The following is a 15,291-nucleotide window of genomic DNA, read 5'->3' as shown; positions in this document are numbered from 1 at the left end:
TCTCGGGAAAGCAAATGTTGTAGCCGATGCTCTAAGTAGAAAATTTTCTGATGAATTGGCTGCTCTAATTACCTCACAAAAATCTATATTGCTGGATTTGGAGAAATCAGGAATTGAAATACGACCACACGATTCTCAAGTTCAGCTTGCAAATCTTGTACTACAGCCTACTGTGATTGAAAAGATTAAAGCAGCTCAAAAGGAGGATTTAGAGTTACAAAAGGTCATAAAAGCAGTGGAATCTGGTATACAGACAAAATTTTGGATACATGAGGATGGGTCATTGAGATTTGATAACAGACTATGTGTTCCCAAGATTTCAGGATTAAGAGACGAGATCCTAGAGGAAGCTCACTGTTCGGCTTACACTATGCATCCTGGAAGCACAAAAATGTATCAAGATTTGAAAAAAAAATTTTGGTGGTCTGGTATGAAAAGGGATATTGCATAATTTGTAGCCCAATGTTTGGTATGTCAACAAGTAAAAGCTGAACATCAAAGACCAGCAGGACCACTGCAGTCTCTTCTTATTCCTCAGTGGAAATGGGAGCATATTACTATGGATTTTGTGACTGGATTACCTAAAATGTTTCGAAATAATAATGCTGTATGGGTAATTGTTGATCGATTGACGAAATCAGCACATTTCTTACCCTTTCGGATTGGTCTCTCCTTAGAAAGATTGGCAGGTTTGTATATAGAGCAGATTGTACGACTGAATGGAGTACCAGTTACTATTGTGTCAGATCGAGATAGTAGATTTGTTTCGCAGTTTTGGAAGAGTCTTCATAAAGCTCTTGGAACCAAGTTAAATTTCAGTACAGCTTTTCATCCTCAAACTGACGGACAATCAGAACGAACCATGCAGATCCTAGAGGATATGTTAAGGGCTTGTGTCATGGACTTAGGCGGAGCATGGGATAATCACTTATCATTGGTTGAGTTCGCTTATAATAATAGCTACCAAGCAAGCATTCAGATGGCTCCTTTCGAGGCATTATATGGAAGAAAATGTAGATCGCCCATTTGTTGGGATGAGGTGGGGGAAAGAAAACTGTTGGGACCAGAAATAGTGCAGCAGACAGTGGAAAAAGTACACATGATCCAGGAACGACTTCGTACGGCTCAGAGCAGGCAAAAGAGTTATGTTGATAATAGAAGAAGAGAGCTGGAATTTCAGGTAGGCGATCATGTTTTTCTGAGAATTTCTCCCACTAAAGGTGTAATGAGATTTGGAGTTCGTGGTAAGTTGAGTCCAAGGTATATTGGCCCTTTTGAAATTTTAGACAGGATTGGAGAGGTTGCATATCGATTAGCATTACCGCCGACTTTATCTGGTGTTCATGATGTGTTTCATGTATCGATGTTGAGGAAGTATATTCCAGATCCAAGTCATGTGGTGAGTTATGAACCTTTGCATCTTCAGAAGGATATGACTTATGAAGAATATCCAGTACGGATTGTCGACAAGAAAGATCAGGTGTTACGACATCGAATTATTCCTTATGTGAAGATCCAATGGAGCAATCATAGTGAGAGAGAGGCTACATGGGAACTCGAGACAGAAATGAAGATCAAGTATCCACAACTCTTTAAAAACTCAGGTATGTAAATTTCGAGGACAAAATTTTTTTTAAGGGGGGGAGATTGTAGCAGTCCGGTTATCTGGGCCTGTAGCCCAGACGGCCCAACAACACAAAAAAAAAAAAAAGAAATAGAGAAGGAGGAAGACTCCTAGCCGGAGTCTTCTTCCTTCACGATTCCGGCAAATTCGGACTCAAAGAGTCCGGTTAGGGTAGGAAACCTCCACTATAAGATCCTCCGACCTTCCTTTAGGAATTTACAACAAAAAAATTCGAAGTAAATCAAGGGATTTAAGGAATTTTCTCAAAGATTTCCGTGGTGGTTGATCGGAAGAAAAAGGGGTCGCTGGAGCTGTTTTTGGCCGTCGGAACAAGGTATGTTCCTTCTTCCTTCCTTTCGGTCTAGTTCCTCCGGTCTTGGGATGTTCGGAAGCCGGCGAGGAGCCGGTTCGGGCTCAAACAGGGATACCTTGTTTGTGAGACTTTTCTTCCTTCTCCGCCGCCGGCAACGAGGAAGGTGGCACTGCCACCGACATGGTAGCATCGCCGGCGTCGGACGCTGCCGGGGAAGGTGGCCGGAAGTGTTTTCTTGGTCGGGATGTGGGGAGAAGTTCGGTGGGGGCTCGAGTTCTTGCTTTCGAACAGGGGGGAGAGAAGAAGAAGAAGTCTATTCTCTCTTCTCCAAATAAATAAAAATATATATATATATATAATAATAAAATAAAATAATAACAATAATAATATATGTATATATATATGCATATATTAAATAAATAAAAAAATAATGAATAAAAAAATGAAAAATATATAAATATATAAATATATATATATATATATATAAAGGGGGACATGGGTATGAGTTAGATAACCTCAATATATATATATATAATTTATTTGGTTAAATTAGTTTATTTTGTTTGATAGGAGAACAGTCTAACGATCAGAAAGACAACGAGTAGGGCTTGATTTTCGGAATATAAGGCTGTGAATTTGAATTCTCAATTATCGAGGTAAGAATCATTATACATGATCATCATCACATGTATATATTATTTTTCTGATAGTTTTGCATCGTTGGATTTGAAATCAATGAATTTATCATATGTAATGTTGACAATTACTTGTGGTTGCGAGCATAAATATGTTTTCATCAAAGCATATGATGGCATGATTATATAGTTATGATATGTTTATTTTGAGTACACTGCAAAATTTGAATTGATTAATGAAAATAAATATTATAATTTCATGAAAATGAAAAGAAAGAGAAATATGGTTTGGACTGACCTTGTCATGTGAAATAGCCTGCCAGGAGCTTATGCCTGGGATAGCCGCCACAGGCTTACGTGTGGAAGAATATGATCCGAGAAAGATCATGAATGATTTGATCCAAGAAAAATCATGGCCACTTTGATCCGAGAAAGATCATGAATATTTCGATCCGAGGAAGATCACAGAAATCGATCCGAATAAAAGATCGTCGCATGATCCGAGTAGTCCAAAGCCAAAAAGAAATAAAAAGTTGTCATTCCAAATATGTGAAGAATGAAACATATAATATGAAATTCAAACAATGAATGAAGATTTCACTTGATGATGTATGATGATATATATGCATATTTGTGACAATGTTCCAGTTATTACATACCTATGTGTTTTCTAAATTGTATTAGTTTTAGAAATATTAATTTTATCTACTAGGTTGATGTACATGTGCAGTGATTCTTACTGAGCTGGAGAAGCTCATATTTTTCTTCTTAATTTTTTCAGACTCACAGGATGCGTAGTTTGGACGGTTTGGGGCGAGAGCAAATAAGAACTGAAGCCTTAGTAATTTAGTTAGTTTAAATTCTCTGATGCCTAAGAACATTTGAATAATTGTATTGAACAAGTTTACTTTCGATTTGAAGCTGTGACATCGGTTGATTGTTTTGGTATTTAATTGGTTATTTAAAATTTGAAGTGTTAAATTTTAGGCCTTACATGATCCTAGGGTGCTGCTCTAGGGTTTGTGCGGCCGTGTCATGTGCCCAACTCAGATGCTGGATTTGGGGCGTGACAGTATGGATCCACATCTAGTTATCATTATCATTCAATATTGTAAAAGAAGCCAGAGATCTCATTTCTATCCAACCGTGGTGCAGTGAGTATACCGGTGTCCCTCTCCCAAGTCCCAGCTGCCGGGCATGGTTCTTCACAAAGATTGTTTTAACTTTTGTCACGGCATCCAGTTTAATTAGGTCTGTTGTGATCTAAAATTTAGCTTTTCATTTGGAATAACACACCATGCATTACCGATTCTACATTTGTGCTTATTATGACGTCTTAAGGGTCTATATATCAATAGCATGCGTGAGAGATGTTTTTTGTATTTAAAAGTGTATCATGTACACTAAGACTGTTCTGAAGTGAAAACTAACCACTTGCTTTTGCGATGGATATAATCCACACTCAGTGACATAACGGTTTGGTTGATGCATTTTTCCCCCTCCATCATTGCTTACAATATATAAAATTATCTCATATCAATAGTTTAAAATCATATAGAGGTTCTAATGTTAACAAATAATAATTTGCAAACAACTATTTTTATCCAAACTAAAAACCATTATGATAGCTAGCATTTCATAGAAAAGGTACTTAAAAAGGCTATTGGCAACAAGAGAAGTAATAATAGCTCATCAACCGCCCTAGCGAGAGGTGCAATGTATGTGAATTGTCGGATTTTATCCAAAGCTTTGTTATGATTCATTTGTATCAAGGAATGAGCATCTGAATCTCTTTTATAAAGTAAAACAATCATGTAAGCAATGAAGGGTACCTCCCCTCCAAAAGTCCCTAATGCCTAGGTGTTGATAAAAGCTTGATTTAGATGTAGCTATAAGGTACAATTATCAAGAGACCTTGCTGGCTGAAATTTTCAATAAGAAAATTACATCTTTGTGCATGTTTATTTTTTTTTCCTATAACTTATAGCTGCTCATGATGATTTTTGTTTGAGTCATGGTACTCATAAATAATATTGCCAGCGAGCTGTCGCAATGGAAAAATGGCATAACCAGTGGGAAGATAATTCATTAAAGAATAAATTACAAGATTTTAATATTAGAGATAAATTATATTTATATTTAATTATTTATAAAATTTATTTTTATTTTTTTAATTTATTTTTATTTAATATTTTAATCTATAATCTAAATTAAATTTAGTCAACCCAAATAATTTTACGTGACATCGCAATCATCCGAGTACAAAAGAAAATATAAGCATCCTTTTTACTTTCACAAATATGTTGATCTAACCAAGGTATCCTGAATCGATACCGCTGGCATGCCGGCTGCCGATGGTATAATTTGATATGATTTTGTACCATATTGAATCAAGACGAATCGATGAAAGCAAGCGGATCTGAATCGAAAGAAGAAAAAGAGAGGGAAATAGAGAGAGGAGGAAGAAAGAAAAAGAAAGAGAGAGAAAAGAGTTGATGGGGCTGTCGGACGGCCTTCGGCCGGTCGTTGTGGCCATCGGAGGGTGCAGTCCACACGCGCAGCCCTGCGGGCGTGAAAGGAGCGACGTCTTTGTTTCGCAAATTTTTAAAAAAAAATCTAGTTTCAGACCATCAACGTCGGTTTGCCGGCCATCGAGGGCCCCACGATGGGGACGCCGTTCGATAAGTCCTCCGAACGCTCTCTCTTTTTCTCGCTCTTTTAAAAGTTTTATCGGACGATACGGAGCTCGAAAGCTCTTCGACGACCGCGATTGGCCACCGTTGATCTCCGACGGCTTCCACCTTCTTTCCTCTCTCTCTTCTTCTCTCACTCTTTTTTTTTTTTTTCTTTTCGTACTGTACTGAATTTATCGATCGAATCGTATCAGTTTCCATCAATCTGATATGATACGAGATATACCGATCGATCTGACATGATACAAAAAATTTTGGATCTAATCAAATATAAATATAAATTTTACCAGCTATTGGCGTAAGTATAATAAATATTAACCGTAAAAATATTTTTATAATTTAATCTTCACAAAAATTATCCGAGTTATCTGCAGCGCACTTGTGTTTTGTGTTTTATACGGTGAAGAGATTCCTATATATTATAAATTATTATTGTTATTTTTTAAATATTGGAATAGCAAAAGGACCACCATTCCGTCGCAACGTTTAACAATGCTATCGGTGGAGTCGTCGTAACAACGTAACGTCGTTGCCGTAACGTTGTCAACAGAGAAAGATGGAAAGAGAGAGCCGCTACATTTTGAAGTTTGACCGTTGGTTCCAGAGGCCCTTCACGTATTTCCGAAAAGAGAGCAGGGTGAAAGAAATTTTAGAAAAAATGCGCTCTTTTTTGACAAGTTTTTCTTTTCTCTCTTCCAATATTTTTCTCTCTCCAGTCTCTCTCCAGTCTTCTCTGCTTCAACTCCCCTTTACTTTATTGGAAATTCGAGTAAATCCTCCATCCTCTCTCTCTCCGCCCGTCGCATGCACGTGCCGTCATTCTCGGATTTCGTTTATGCTCTCTGGATTCTGGGATCGGTCTGGAAGCGGGCGAGTGGGCTCGTAGTAGAGTTTGTGAGGCTTTAGAGCGGCCAGTTTTGGTTGTATTCGTGGGTTTTTTAAGTGGGGTTCTGGAGATCTGTGTCCGGGGCGGTGGCTGCGATTCCGGACGCCGGGGTTGTCGTATTTTGATGGCAACGCGAGAGAGATGGGGAGAATTTTCGTGGAACCACGGCCTGCTTCTTGTTTTTAATGCTCTCGAGCATTGAGATCGGGTTCCTGGTGGGCACTGGGTTGGGCGATCCGGGGGAAAGTCCAGTCTTTTATGGCGTTTCTTGAGGTATCATATTTTTGGACGTTGGAAGAAAGTTTCAATTTTAAACACCTCTTTTCCATCTTCTGACGGATTAGTATATACCAGTGTCAGATTCATTATTTTGACAGAAAAAAATTAATTTTGACAACTCTAAATCGACCTTCTCTTTCCAATCCACGGTCCTTAGTGTGAGATTTGTGATATCTTTTAGGTTCTCTCTGAGATTTGAGCAGCCTAGTCTTCTGTTTTAAATCCAGATGTCAAGGCTCTGGTTAAATCTGCCGTACCACAAGTTTTGGGTTGCTAGTTTTTTGTCAGAATACTTAAAAAATTTAGGATGCCAGTAGAATCTTTTCTTGTTTCTTCTTTGTACTCTGGTTATATCCAATTTATGCAACTTTGAAGTATTTTATTAGGGGAAAAAATTTGTTTTTTTTTGTGCATTTTGTGAGACATCAAGCAGAGGCATTCAATATGATTTAGACTTCTCTATTTAGACGACTGATCTATTACTGATTTGGGTTCATCTATTTTAGGTTTTGAGCATAAATATTCAGTTAGCTTTAGATATCTGTGATTTTGAGGCCTCACGCATCACAAATTTGGGCCTTCTCTATTTTAGTAAATATATATATATCAAGAGTACAGCAAGGGCACTGGGATCAGGTCTCTTTATTTTGGCTATTGGTCGGTGGTGTTCTTTTAATGCTTGCTTGGAAAGGTAGTGCTTTTGGTTCTGCAATGGGATCCAATGCTTCTTTCTAGCTCTGTGATTGATGGCAGGCCTTTGGTACCACTTTTTCTCGCAAATACTCGAGTGAGTGGGTGTTGAGAGACTTGGTGGAGTTTGAAAGATTTTAAAAGTTGGATTAGTAGATGGGGCTCTGGGTCATTTCTCACGAGATATAGGCTCCTAGTCACAAGACAAGTGTTGGGGACTGTTCATATTCCCAAGTGTATGACAATGACTGTTGTAGGCTAGTTTATTGAGCAGTAGAGCCTTCTTCTTTTGTGTGTTGGGGGAGTAGTTTTATGGATTTTGGGGAATCTGTTGAAGAGAGGGAGCACAAGATCAGAAATATTCCGCATTGCGTTCCCAACATGGGTCCTTCGATGACTGTTTGGGATCAGAGATCAGAGCTTGAATTTACAAAGGACTGGAATGGAATCGATCATGTCACGCTTAAAGCGCCGCGAGGAGCTTCTGCTCGAGTGAGATTCTCTCCCTTCGATCTTTTTATTCTCCTTTTTTTGTACATCAGTTTTTTCCTTAAGTTGGTTTGCATTCCTGTTGATTACTTAATATGATTAAGCTCTGAGCTTGGACATATAGACTCTTGCATCCAGTCTGTTAAAGTTATCTTCTTTTAAAAACATCCCTCTGGTTTATCTTGATAATGCTTCTGTCAGCAATCCAGGTTAGTTTGCATGGAGGGCAGGTTGTTTCATGGAGAAACGAACGGGGTGAAGAGCTGTTGTTCACCAGCAGTAAGGTACAGTTATAAGAATCTGGCAGAATTGTTTTCTTTCCATTCAGGCATCAAGGGCTATGACATGCTAAGTCAGCTTATATGATTCTTTATTTCTTTGTGATTTTCCAATTTTATACGTTTCCTTTCTGGGGTCCAATTGGTGATGAGAAAAATCAATCTAATGATGGATGTGAAATCAATAAACTCTAGGCTTCATATTGTATGCTTTGTTTTGACTTTGCAAAAGGCTTTTTATAACAAGCGCCATTAATTCTAATTAAGGCTGTTAGATATACTGCTACTACGCCCTGAGTCAATAAGGCTATTGTTTATTTGGAATTATTTGAGATGCATCATGGATTGACTTGATATTGCGTATGCCTGAGTATGTAAACCTATAACCAGTGCACATGTTCGCTCAGAATTTCAGCTGCTGTTGCCACTTTCACTGCTATTGCCACCGCATCTACAATTATGTAAATATTTTAGTGTGCAAATTGTGGACTATAAATATTTTAAGTGCTCATTTGAGAGAATATAAAGAAGCAAAAGTAGGATCTAGCATGCTAACTTAGGGGAAGTGTATATGATCTTGGACTTCATCTGGTATTGGAGATCTTGATGACTGTAGTATGATATGAAGCATCTATGCTTTTGTATTGCTAGATACAATGGTATTGGCATTCTGAAATCATAGATTCCTTTTTCTCAGAGGTCAGCTAGTACAGTTATTTATATATTTAGCTATACATTATTTTGAAAACTGCTACATCTCACAGGGGTCGCTGTTGGAAATTCAGCCCCACTAGGATATGTCTTCTTTATTTTATATTTTTATATACTCCCACCAGACCATTCTTTCCTGTCCTTCTACTTGAACTGTAAAAACAAAATATGCATTTTTAAAAGAAAACTTTTGTGTAAAGTTCTTGTGTTGATCAGTATCTTCTGTTTGGGCCTAGCATCATCAATTGTTCTTGAGACTTCTGCTTGAAATATTGTATCAGTGCACTCTAACATTGTGCTGATTTCTTAATTCAGGCGATCTTTAAGCCACCAAAAGCAATGCGGGGAGGAATTCCTATATGCTTTCCGCAGGTGGGGTCCATCACTCTGATAGTTTTCTATATCAGTTTGGCCAATCATCTTATATTGCTTTTTACTTTGTAGTTTGGTAACTGTGGTTCACTGGAACAAAATGGATTCGCAAGGAACAAGATGTGGAGCATTGATAATGATCCTCCACCTTTACACCCCAATGATAGCCATGGCAAAGTTGCTGTTGATCTGCTGCTGAAACCATTAGAAGATGATCTGAAGTGTTGGCCACACGGGTATGGGCCTTGTAGACAATTTTTACAATATTTTATATGGTGAGGACAGGAATAGTGATATATGGAACTTGAAGTGTCAATCGATTTAAATGAGAAAATAATAGTTTAGTTGCATTGAGGCCCTTCCAAGCCTTCTTGTCCTATGCACTATGGACTAGTTGCATTGAACCCTTTCCAAGCCTTCTTATCCTATGCACTATGGACATGTATTTTTTACCTATGGCCTCAATAAAATGTTTCTATCTAAAACTTGGCAAAATTTTCCTGCTCTTGTTTGAATTAGTATTGTACCTCTGCAGAAGAACATCTGTCCGTGAAATCTCGAAACCAGTGCTGATACTTTTAAATTACTTTATGGAACTTAGGTATCAATATGGTTTCTGGATGTAAAGTTTCAAATATTTTATTCACATGAGTACGTAAGAAGTGACTCAATCATATCAGCCTCAGGGAAAATTGACTCGAATAGGTCAAGTTTGGACTTTCCTGTGGAAATGATAGCTAGTGATATATTACTTATATACACCTAATTAAAAAGTTTGCAATTATGTTAAGGTTCAAAGCATGTTTATCGGCACATCTCTTAAACTATTTGCCTTTGTAGCCTGAGACTGTATGAGGGGAATAATCATTCTTTACTTCAACAGGAAGTAGATACTATCAAGAACATTCTCATCGGGCAAAATACAGTGCAGCCTGCTAATTATACTTGTCATTGCAAAACTTGTTGACAGAACTTGCTACATGTTGGATGTATTCCACTAAATTTTAGAGCAATATCGATAAATTAAAACTGCTTTTTAATAACTAACATTCTATTTAAAATTGTGTGGTTACTATTACTGTCATCATGCATGCTTTAAATGGACATCTTCTTTTGCCAGTGATCATGCTAAGTTGGTATTTCCATGACAAACAATCTACATCATTACCACAAACAGTTTTACCACTATAATGAATTTTTTCCTCAGATGGACATTTCTTTCCCAGGAATACATTTATTGATAAGAGTTCGAAGTGAAATTGAATTCTGGACATATTTTGGGATATTATATGGTGGGAGCATGCTTAAAAGGTCCATTCACAATGGACATGAAATGATGAGTCTGTCACGCTTAGAGCCACTCATTGAGCATTTATCATTACTGGCAATCTGAATAGCACTTCAACATCAAAATTGAGCTTTACTGAGTACTGCTGTTTTGCTGGATTTTAAGCCATTGGCAGTTGCAACTTGATCATATGAGAATGATGAAGTATACTGGCTATTGCAGTCCTGTTGAGGGAGTATGTCCTCCAAAGTTCTCTAAGGCCTAGTTTCCGATTTATATTGCCATCAAGGACTTTAGGGTGCCTCCTGTCAGAATGAAAGTCACTAATATATAATTAGCAGAGAAGGAGAAAAGGATGCTGACAAGCCCTGGAGGTGATGGAAACGAAGTGGATTAAAGCTTGTTGTTGCCTGACTTCCATTCTGAGTGACAAACATGATTAGAGTGACAAACATGTGAAGGAGGTTGCACAAGATTGACTAGAGTGTTACTACATTATACATATAAAAACCCCTTATTGAAGATTATTAAAGATTTCTTTGTATCAGGCTGATAAAGAGGCTGCTGCCAAAAATAGTGATGACAGCAAATAGCTCATACTGTACATGGTCATGTGAAAGCCAGGGCAAATGCTTACTTTATGTGCAGCTGGATGACCCGTGTATTTGCTTTGTCATATGTTACATATGACATAAATATGACCATTATACTGCAATTTTCTGTGAATTGATTTTTACTGTTTCTTTTTTAGCTTTTATCTTATCATTCTTTCATGTTTTGTATTTATCTTAATTCAATGATTTTGCATATATATTAAATAATATATCAATATTTATTGGGATTTCAGTTTTGAGTTTCGCCTTAGAGTATCTCTTGCAATGGATGGGGACCTCAAAATGATATCACGAATTAGAAATATTGATGCGAAGCCATTTAGCTTCTCATTTGCTTATCACACATACTTATCTGTTTCCGACATCAGGTACGCCTTTTTATCATTATAGCATGGTTAATTTTGTTTAGTTAGAGATAGGGACTGTATCATCCTTACCGAAGTTGATGATGAACATACTTTCCATTTAACATGCAATTACGTCAGACTGTATCATCCTTTTTTATCTAAAGGTGGCATGATGTCCTCTGCCATAAACTCTAGGGCATTTATTTCTTATATACTTGGTAGTATGGGGCTACAATATCGATTTGGTAGGGTACTGGTACCGCTACAGTGCCAAAATACCAGTATGGGGCTCCATACAGCCCCCTTAACCAAACCAATGGATACAATTGATATGTCACTCGAATTGTACCATACCACATCGCTAAGTTACTGGTACAAGGCCCAAAATTGAGACTTAAAACATTACTCATGTCTTTGAGTTTGTGATGCAAATTTTTCTCCTTCAATACGGTTCAGGCATGTTGTTCATAATGAATCTAACAAAGATCTAGTCCATCGTATTTTTCTTGTTATGTCAGGTCAGAGATAAGATCATTACTTTTTCTTCTATGTTAAATGCAGCTAGGTTCAAAGATCTTAATATAGGATTCTTCAAGCTTGTTTAAAAGAAATCTGATATACGGTGTCTCAGAAAATATGGAAAAGATCATAGCTTTTGGGTTCTGCTCTCTTGTCGCTTCATCCATTTGTCAGCAATAAAATATTTCCGAGAGGTCTATGACATGGGCCTGTTGGATGTCAAATCTTAGATCTCAGAATATAGGTTCTTTTTCCTTTTTTCTGGCACAAATTAGCATAAATATTGCAATACAGTTTTAAAATTGTGGTAGAAAGGTGAGGCAACAAGTAGTAAAATTATTCATGCTATTTATGGTGACTATAAATTTTGATCGTATCTAAGTTGAGTTAATGCACTGTCAATTCCTGGAACTATGTTAACAGTCGTGCTTTCCTTTGTCATATCAAATACTGGTTGAATTATTTTGTTTTTCAGAGTTGAAGAACCTCATTCAACCTGTCTGATCATTCATCTGTTTCCTAGATTGCTCCAAATGGTATAATTTTATTGACTTATAAAGCCAAGATATTCTTACTTTTTGTTGTGTACATGAGCCTGATATCCACAGTGAGGTGAGGATAGAAGGTTTGGAGACACTTGATTATCTGGACAATCTTTGCCAACGAGAGCGCTTCACAGAACAAGGAGATGCCATAACATTTGAGTCTGAGGTATACCCTTTTTGGTTATTGGTGTTGCTGAGAATCATTTTTTTCTTTCTTCTCAAACAAAACTTCAGTCAAGGTTTGCACCTTGTGCTATATACCCATCACATACTATCCAGTAAAGTTAGAAAACATGATATGAGACTGACAATTTACACATAGTAGAAGTTAAATTGTCATGTGTTTTTTATTGCATTTGTCTGCTGATATTGCAAACACCACCCACCCCAAAAAAAAAGCACGTGCCACTCTCCTTCTACAGTATTTGACTTGATTGCTTGATGCTGGATAATGATTATCAAACAGATAATCGTCATCTTCATGCTGATAATGTGGGGACAAATGATTTATCAAAACTGAAATGCACTAAGGATAATGGAACATTTTGGACTCTGCCAGTCACAATAACATCTTGAAGATATGGAATGCCAAATTTTTAGAAAGAATTTCGGTGTTGACTTGTTTGACATAACTAGAATGTTCTAGATTGTGATTACTTTATGTATTAGGATAAGTAAGAAAGGCTACGTTGCAACTTATTTAGGAACTGAACCAATGAAGGAAGTAATAGATAGTGTACTTATATCTTGTCTTTATTTAAATCTCGGTGGATTTCTAAGGCATGCATCTGTAAGTCTTTGAATAATAAGGATATTGGCTGTCTGAAATTAGTTTTCCATCCTTGGATTAAAATGGTTGTTATGATTCTAGATGTGGTTATTCGGAAAAACAAGAAGGATGTTGAAGCATCATGTTTGGTCCATGCTACATACAATAATAATCATGGTTATGATGCTAAACATGCACTTAAATATAACTTTGCTTTTAGTCTTGGCAACGATGACAATTTATTGTTAATTTGCAGGTTGATCGTGTTTATCTTGGTTCTCCAAATGTAATTGCAGTATTTGACCATGAAAAGAAACAGACTTTTGTTATAAGAAAGGAAGGGCTGCCAGATGTTGGTAAGATACTCTTTCCTACCAAAAGCTGCACATTCATTTCAATTGCTGATCTGCAGGTGCTTGCTATTTGTATAGTGCTATTTCAGATCTTTTCCACTTAAAACTATGAGCACTGACTTTAAATAGAGTTTGGGCTAGGGAATTTCTTATATAAAGCAATTTACAGAGGTGTCAACCAAGAAATGCCAGATAAATGGCTCTAAGTTCTTGCAGGAGAAATTGATGATTATGCATCTGAATTTCTTTATGCCTTAAATGCACTTATCTTGCCCAATATTATAACTTCAGATAATCTTTTTCTTCTCTGCATATGAAATGTTAGACTGATAGATGAACAGGAAGACTACAACTTAATATTGCTTAATTTTTTGGAATAAACTAAATTGATAGAGAGGCACTTAAGAAATGCCTGTGCTTTTGCGGTCCTATTATATATAGAGCACTTGTGCATCTAGAAATTGCACTCATATTGAAGTTTCTACATCACTTTCATGCTTGTATTGTTAAATTATAACATGCATGATGCATCCTTTACAAGTATCAAGCCTATGAAATAAAAATATAGAAGGAAAAAGCAAAAGTCCTGCCTGCTATAGCTTTGTCAGGATCCAATCAAGGAATTCTCTTGTATTATAAGAGAATGCTATAGCCTTTTCTTCTGTAAGGAGAATTTGTAGCTTTTACTTGTAGTTCTCTGCTAGCCATTTGTAATCCCATTTATGAATCGCGAGTAATTAAATTTTGGCATCCAGTTTCTTGAGTCTAGAGTTCTGATTCCATAACTTTTGGGAAGGTGTCTGTGCAGCTCAATGTTCTTCAATGTACAATAAATGAAGAGGGTGTGCTATAATTTAGCTTCATCCACACATGAAAATAGTGTGGAAATCAACGAGAGATTGTACAGAGAAGCATGTTAGAGTTCTTTTAGTTTACAAATGTTTTTGTTCATGGGCTAATTAAAAATTTTTGCCACCTTTTCTTTTATAGTTTGTCTGAATCCATGGGAGAAGATCCAAAACCATGGTTGATTTTGGAGACGAAGAGTACAAACAGATGCTTTGCGTGGATGGTGCTGTGATCGAAAAACCAGTTACCTTGAAACCAGGTGAGGAATGGACAGGGCGGCTGGAGCTCTCTGCTGTTCCTTCCCCTATTGCACCGATCATCTCGATCACATTGGGAGATGTGAAGACACAGAGTTATGACATGTTGCTCATTACTATATACCATGTTCAGCATTTGTATGTGATGCATGTAGGAAATTTCAGGAACAGCAGTACATGGAAACATCTCATGGTGTGACAATGTCATCCATTGTTTGTTTATGCTCAATGGAATTACATGATCCTTCTATAGGTCGTATCTTATAACTAAGCACAGCTAAATTATAATAGTTTCGTAGATTATGATGGTAGGAGCCCGTGGTATGTTGCTGCGAAACTTGATTATATCTTGTTCGTTCTAAACCTGGAGTCTTCCCCTGAATCTGCTTGTTCTACGTGCGATTCTGTCTTGGTCAATTGTCGCAGTCACAGTTACAATATTGTGACAGTTCTCATTGCCTCAACCCTGATCTAAGTCAACGTATTCATCAGAACGCTGTTATTGTGGTTTTGTTGCTCTGCTTTATTATGGATGCAAGTAGTATTTGTACAAATTACTGCTATTATATGTAAATTTCAATTGTTTTTGAGGTGATGCTACCATGGCACCTGCAAGATATCATTTTATCAATATTGTCCGTCTTTTTCTTTTCTCTGGGAGGGAGAAGTGACTTGCTATTAATGTGGGATGACTATAATAATCTGTGATGGTTTCCAGCTGTGGGCATGGGCATGATAAAGATGGAACATGGCATTGATTCGGATTGTGGATACTAATTC

At 37.1% G+C, this 15,291-nt stretch overlaps 1 protein-coding gene across 1 annotated transcript; it reads left to right on the top strand.

Moving 5' to 3' along the window:
• The first annotated feature begins 6,002 nt into the window (after positions 1-6,002).
• LOC140858410 (putative glucose-6-phosphate 1-epimerase) lies at positions 6,003-13,524 on the top strand. The gene is made up of 7 exons (XM_073258976.1): positions 6,003-7,612; positions 7,819-7,893; positions 8,914-8,970; positions 9,043-9,206; positions 11,106-11,240; positions 12,347-12,449; positions 13,309-13,524. The coding sequence occupies exons 1-7, from the start codon at positions 7,433-7,435 to the stop codon at positions 13,507-13,509; spliced, it is 915 nt and encodes a 304-aa protein (XP_073115077.1). The 5' UTR covers positions 6,003-7,432; the 3' UTR covers positions 13,510-13,524.
• The last annotated feature ends 1,767 nt before the right edge of the window (positions 13,525-15,291 follow it).

This window comes from Elaeis guineensis, chromosome 6 (assembly GCF_000442705.2).
Source record: "Elaeis guineensis isolate ETL-2024a chromosome 6, EG11, whole genome shotgun sequence".
In the NCBI taxonomy this organism is placed as follows: domain Eukaryota; kingdom Viridiplantae; phylum Streptophyta; class Magnoliopsida; order Arecales; family Arecaceae; genus Elaeis; species Elaeis guineensis.
The sequence above is the reverse complement of the archived record's forward strand: the minus strand, read 5'-3'. Positions and strand labels throughout refer to the sequence as shown.

Excerpts from the sequence above, each read along its gene's own strand:
- LOC140858410 (XM_073258976.1), top strand. The coding sequence starts at position 7,433 with ATGGATTTTGGGGAATCTGTTGAAGAGAGGGAGCACAAGATCAGAAAT. Across the intron at positions 7,613-7,818 it reads CGCGAGGAGCTTCTGCTCGA|GTTAGTTTGCATGGAGGGCA; the intron begins GTGAGATTCTCT and ends TCAGCAATCCAG. Across the intron at positions 9,207-11,105 it reads CTGAAGTGTTGGCCACACGG|TTTTGAGTTTCGCCTTAGAG; the intron begins GTATGGGCCTTG and ends TTGGGATTTCAG.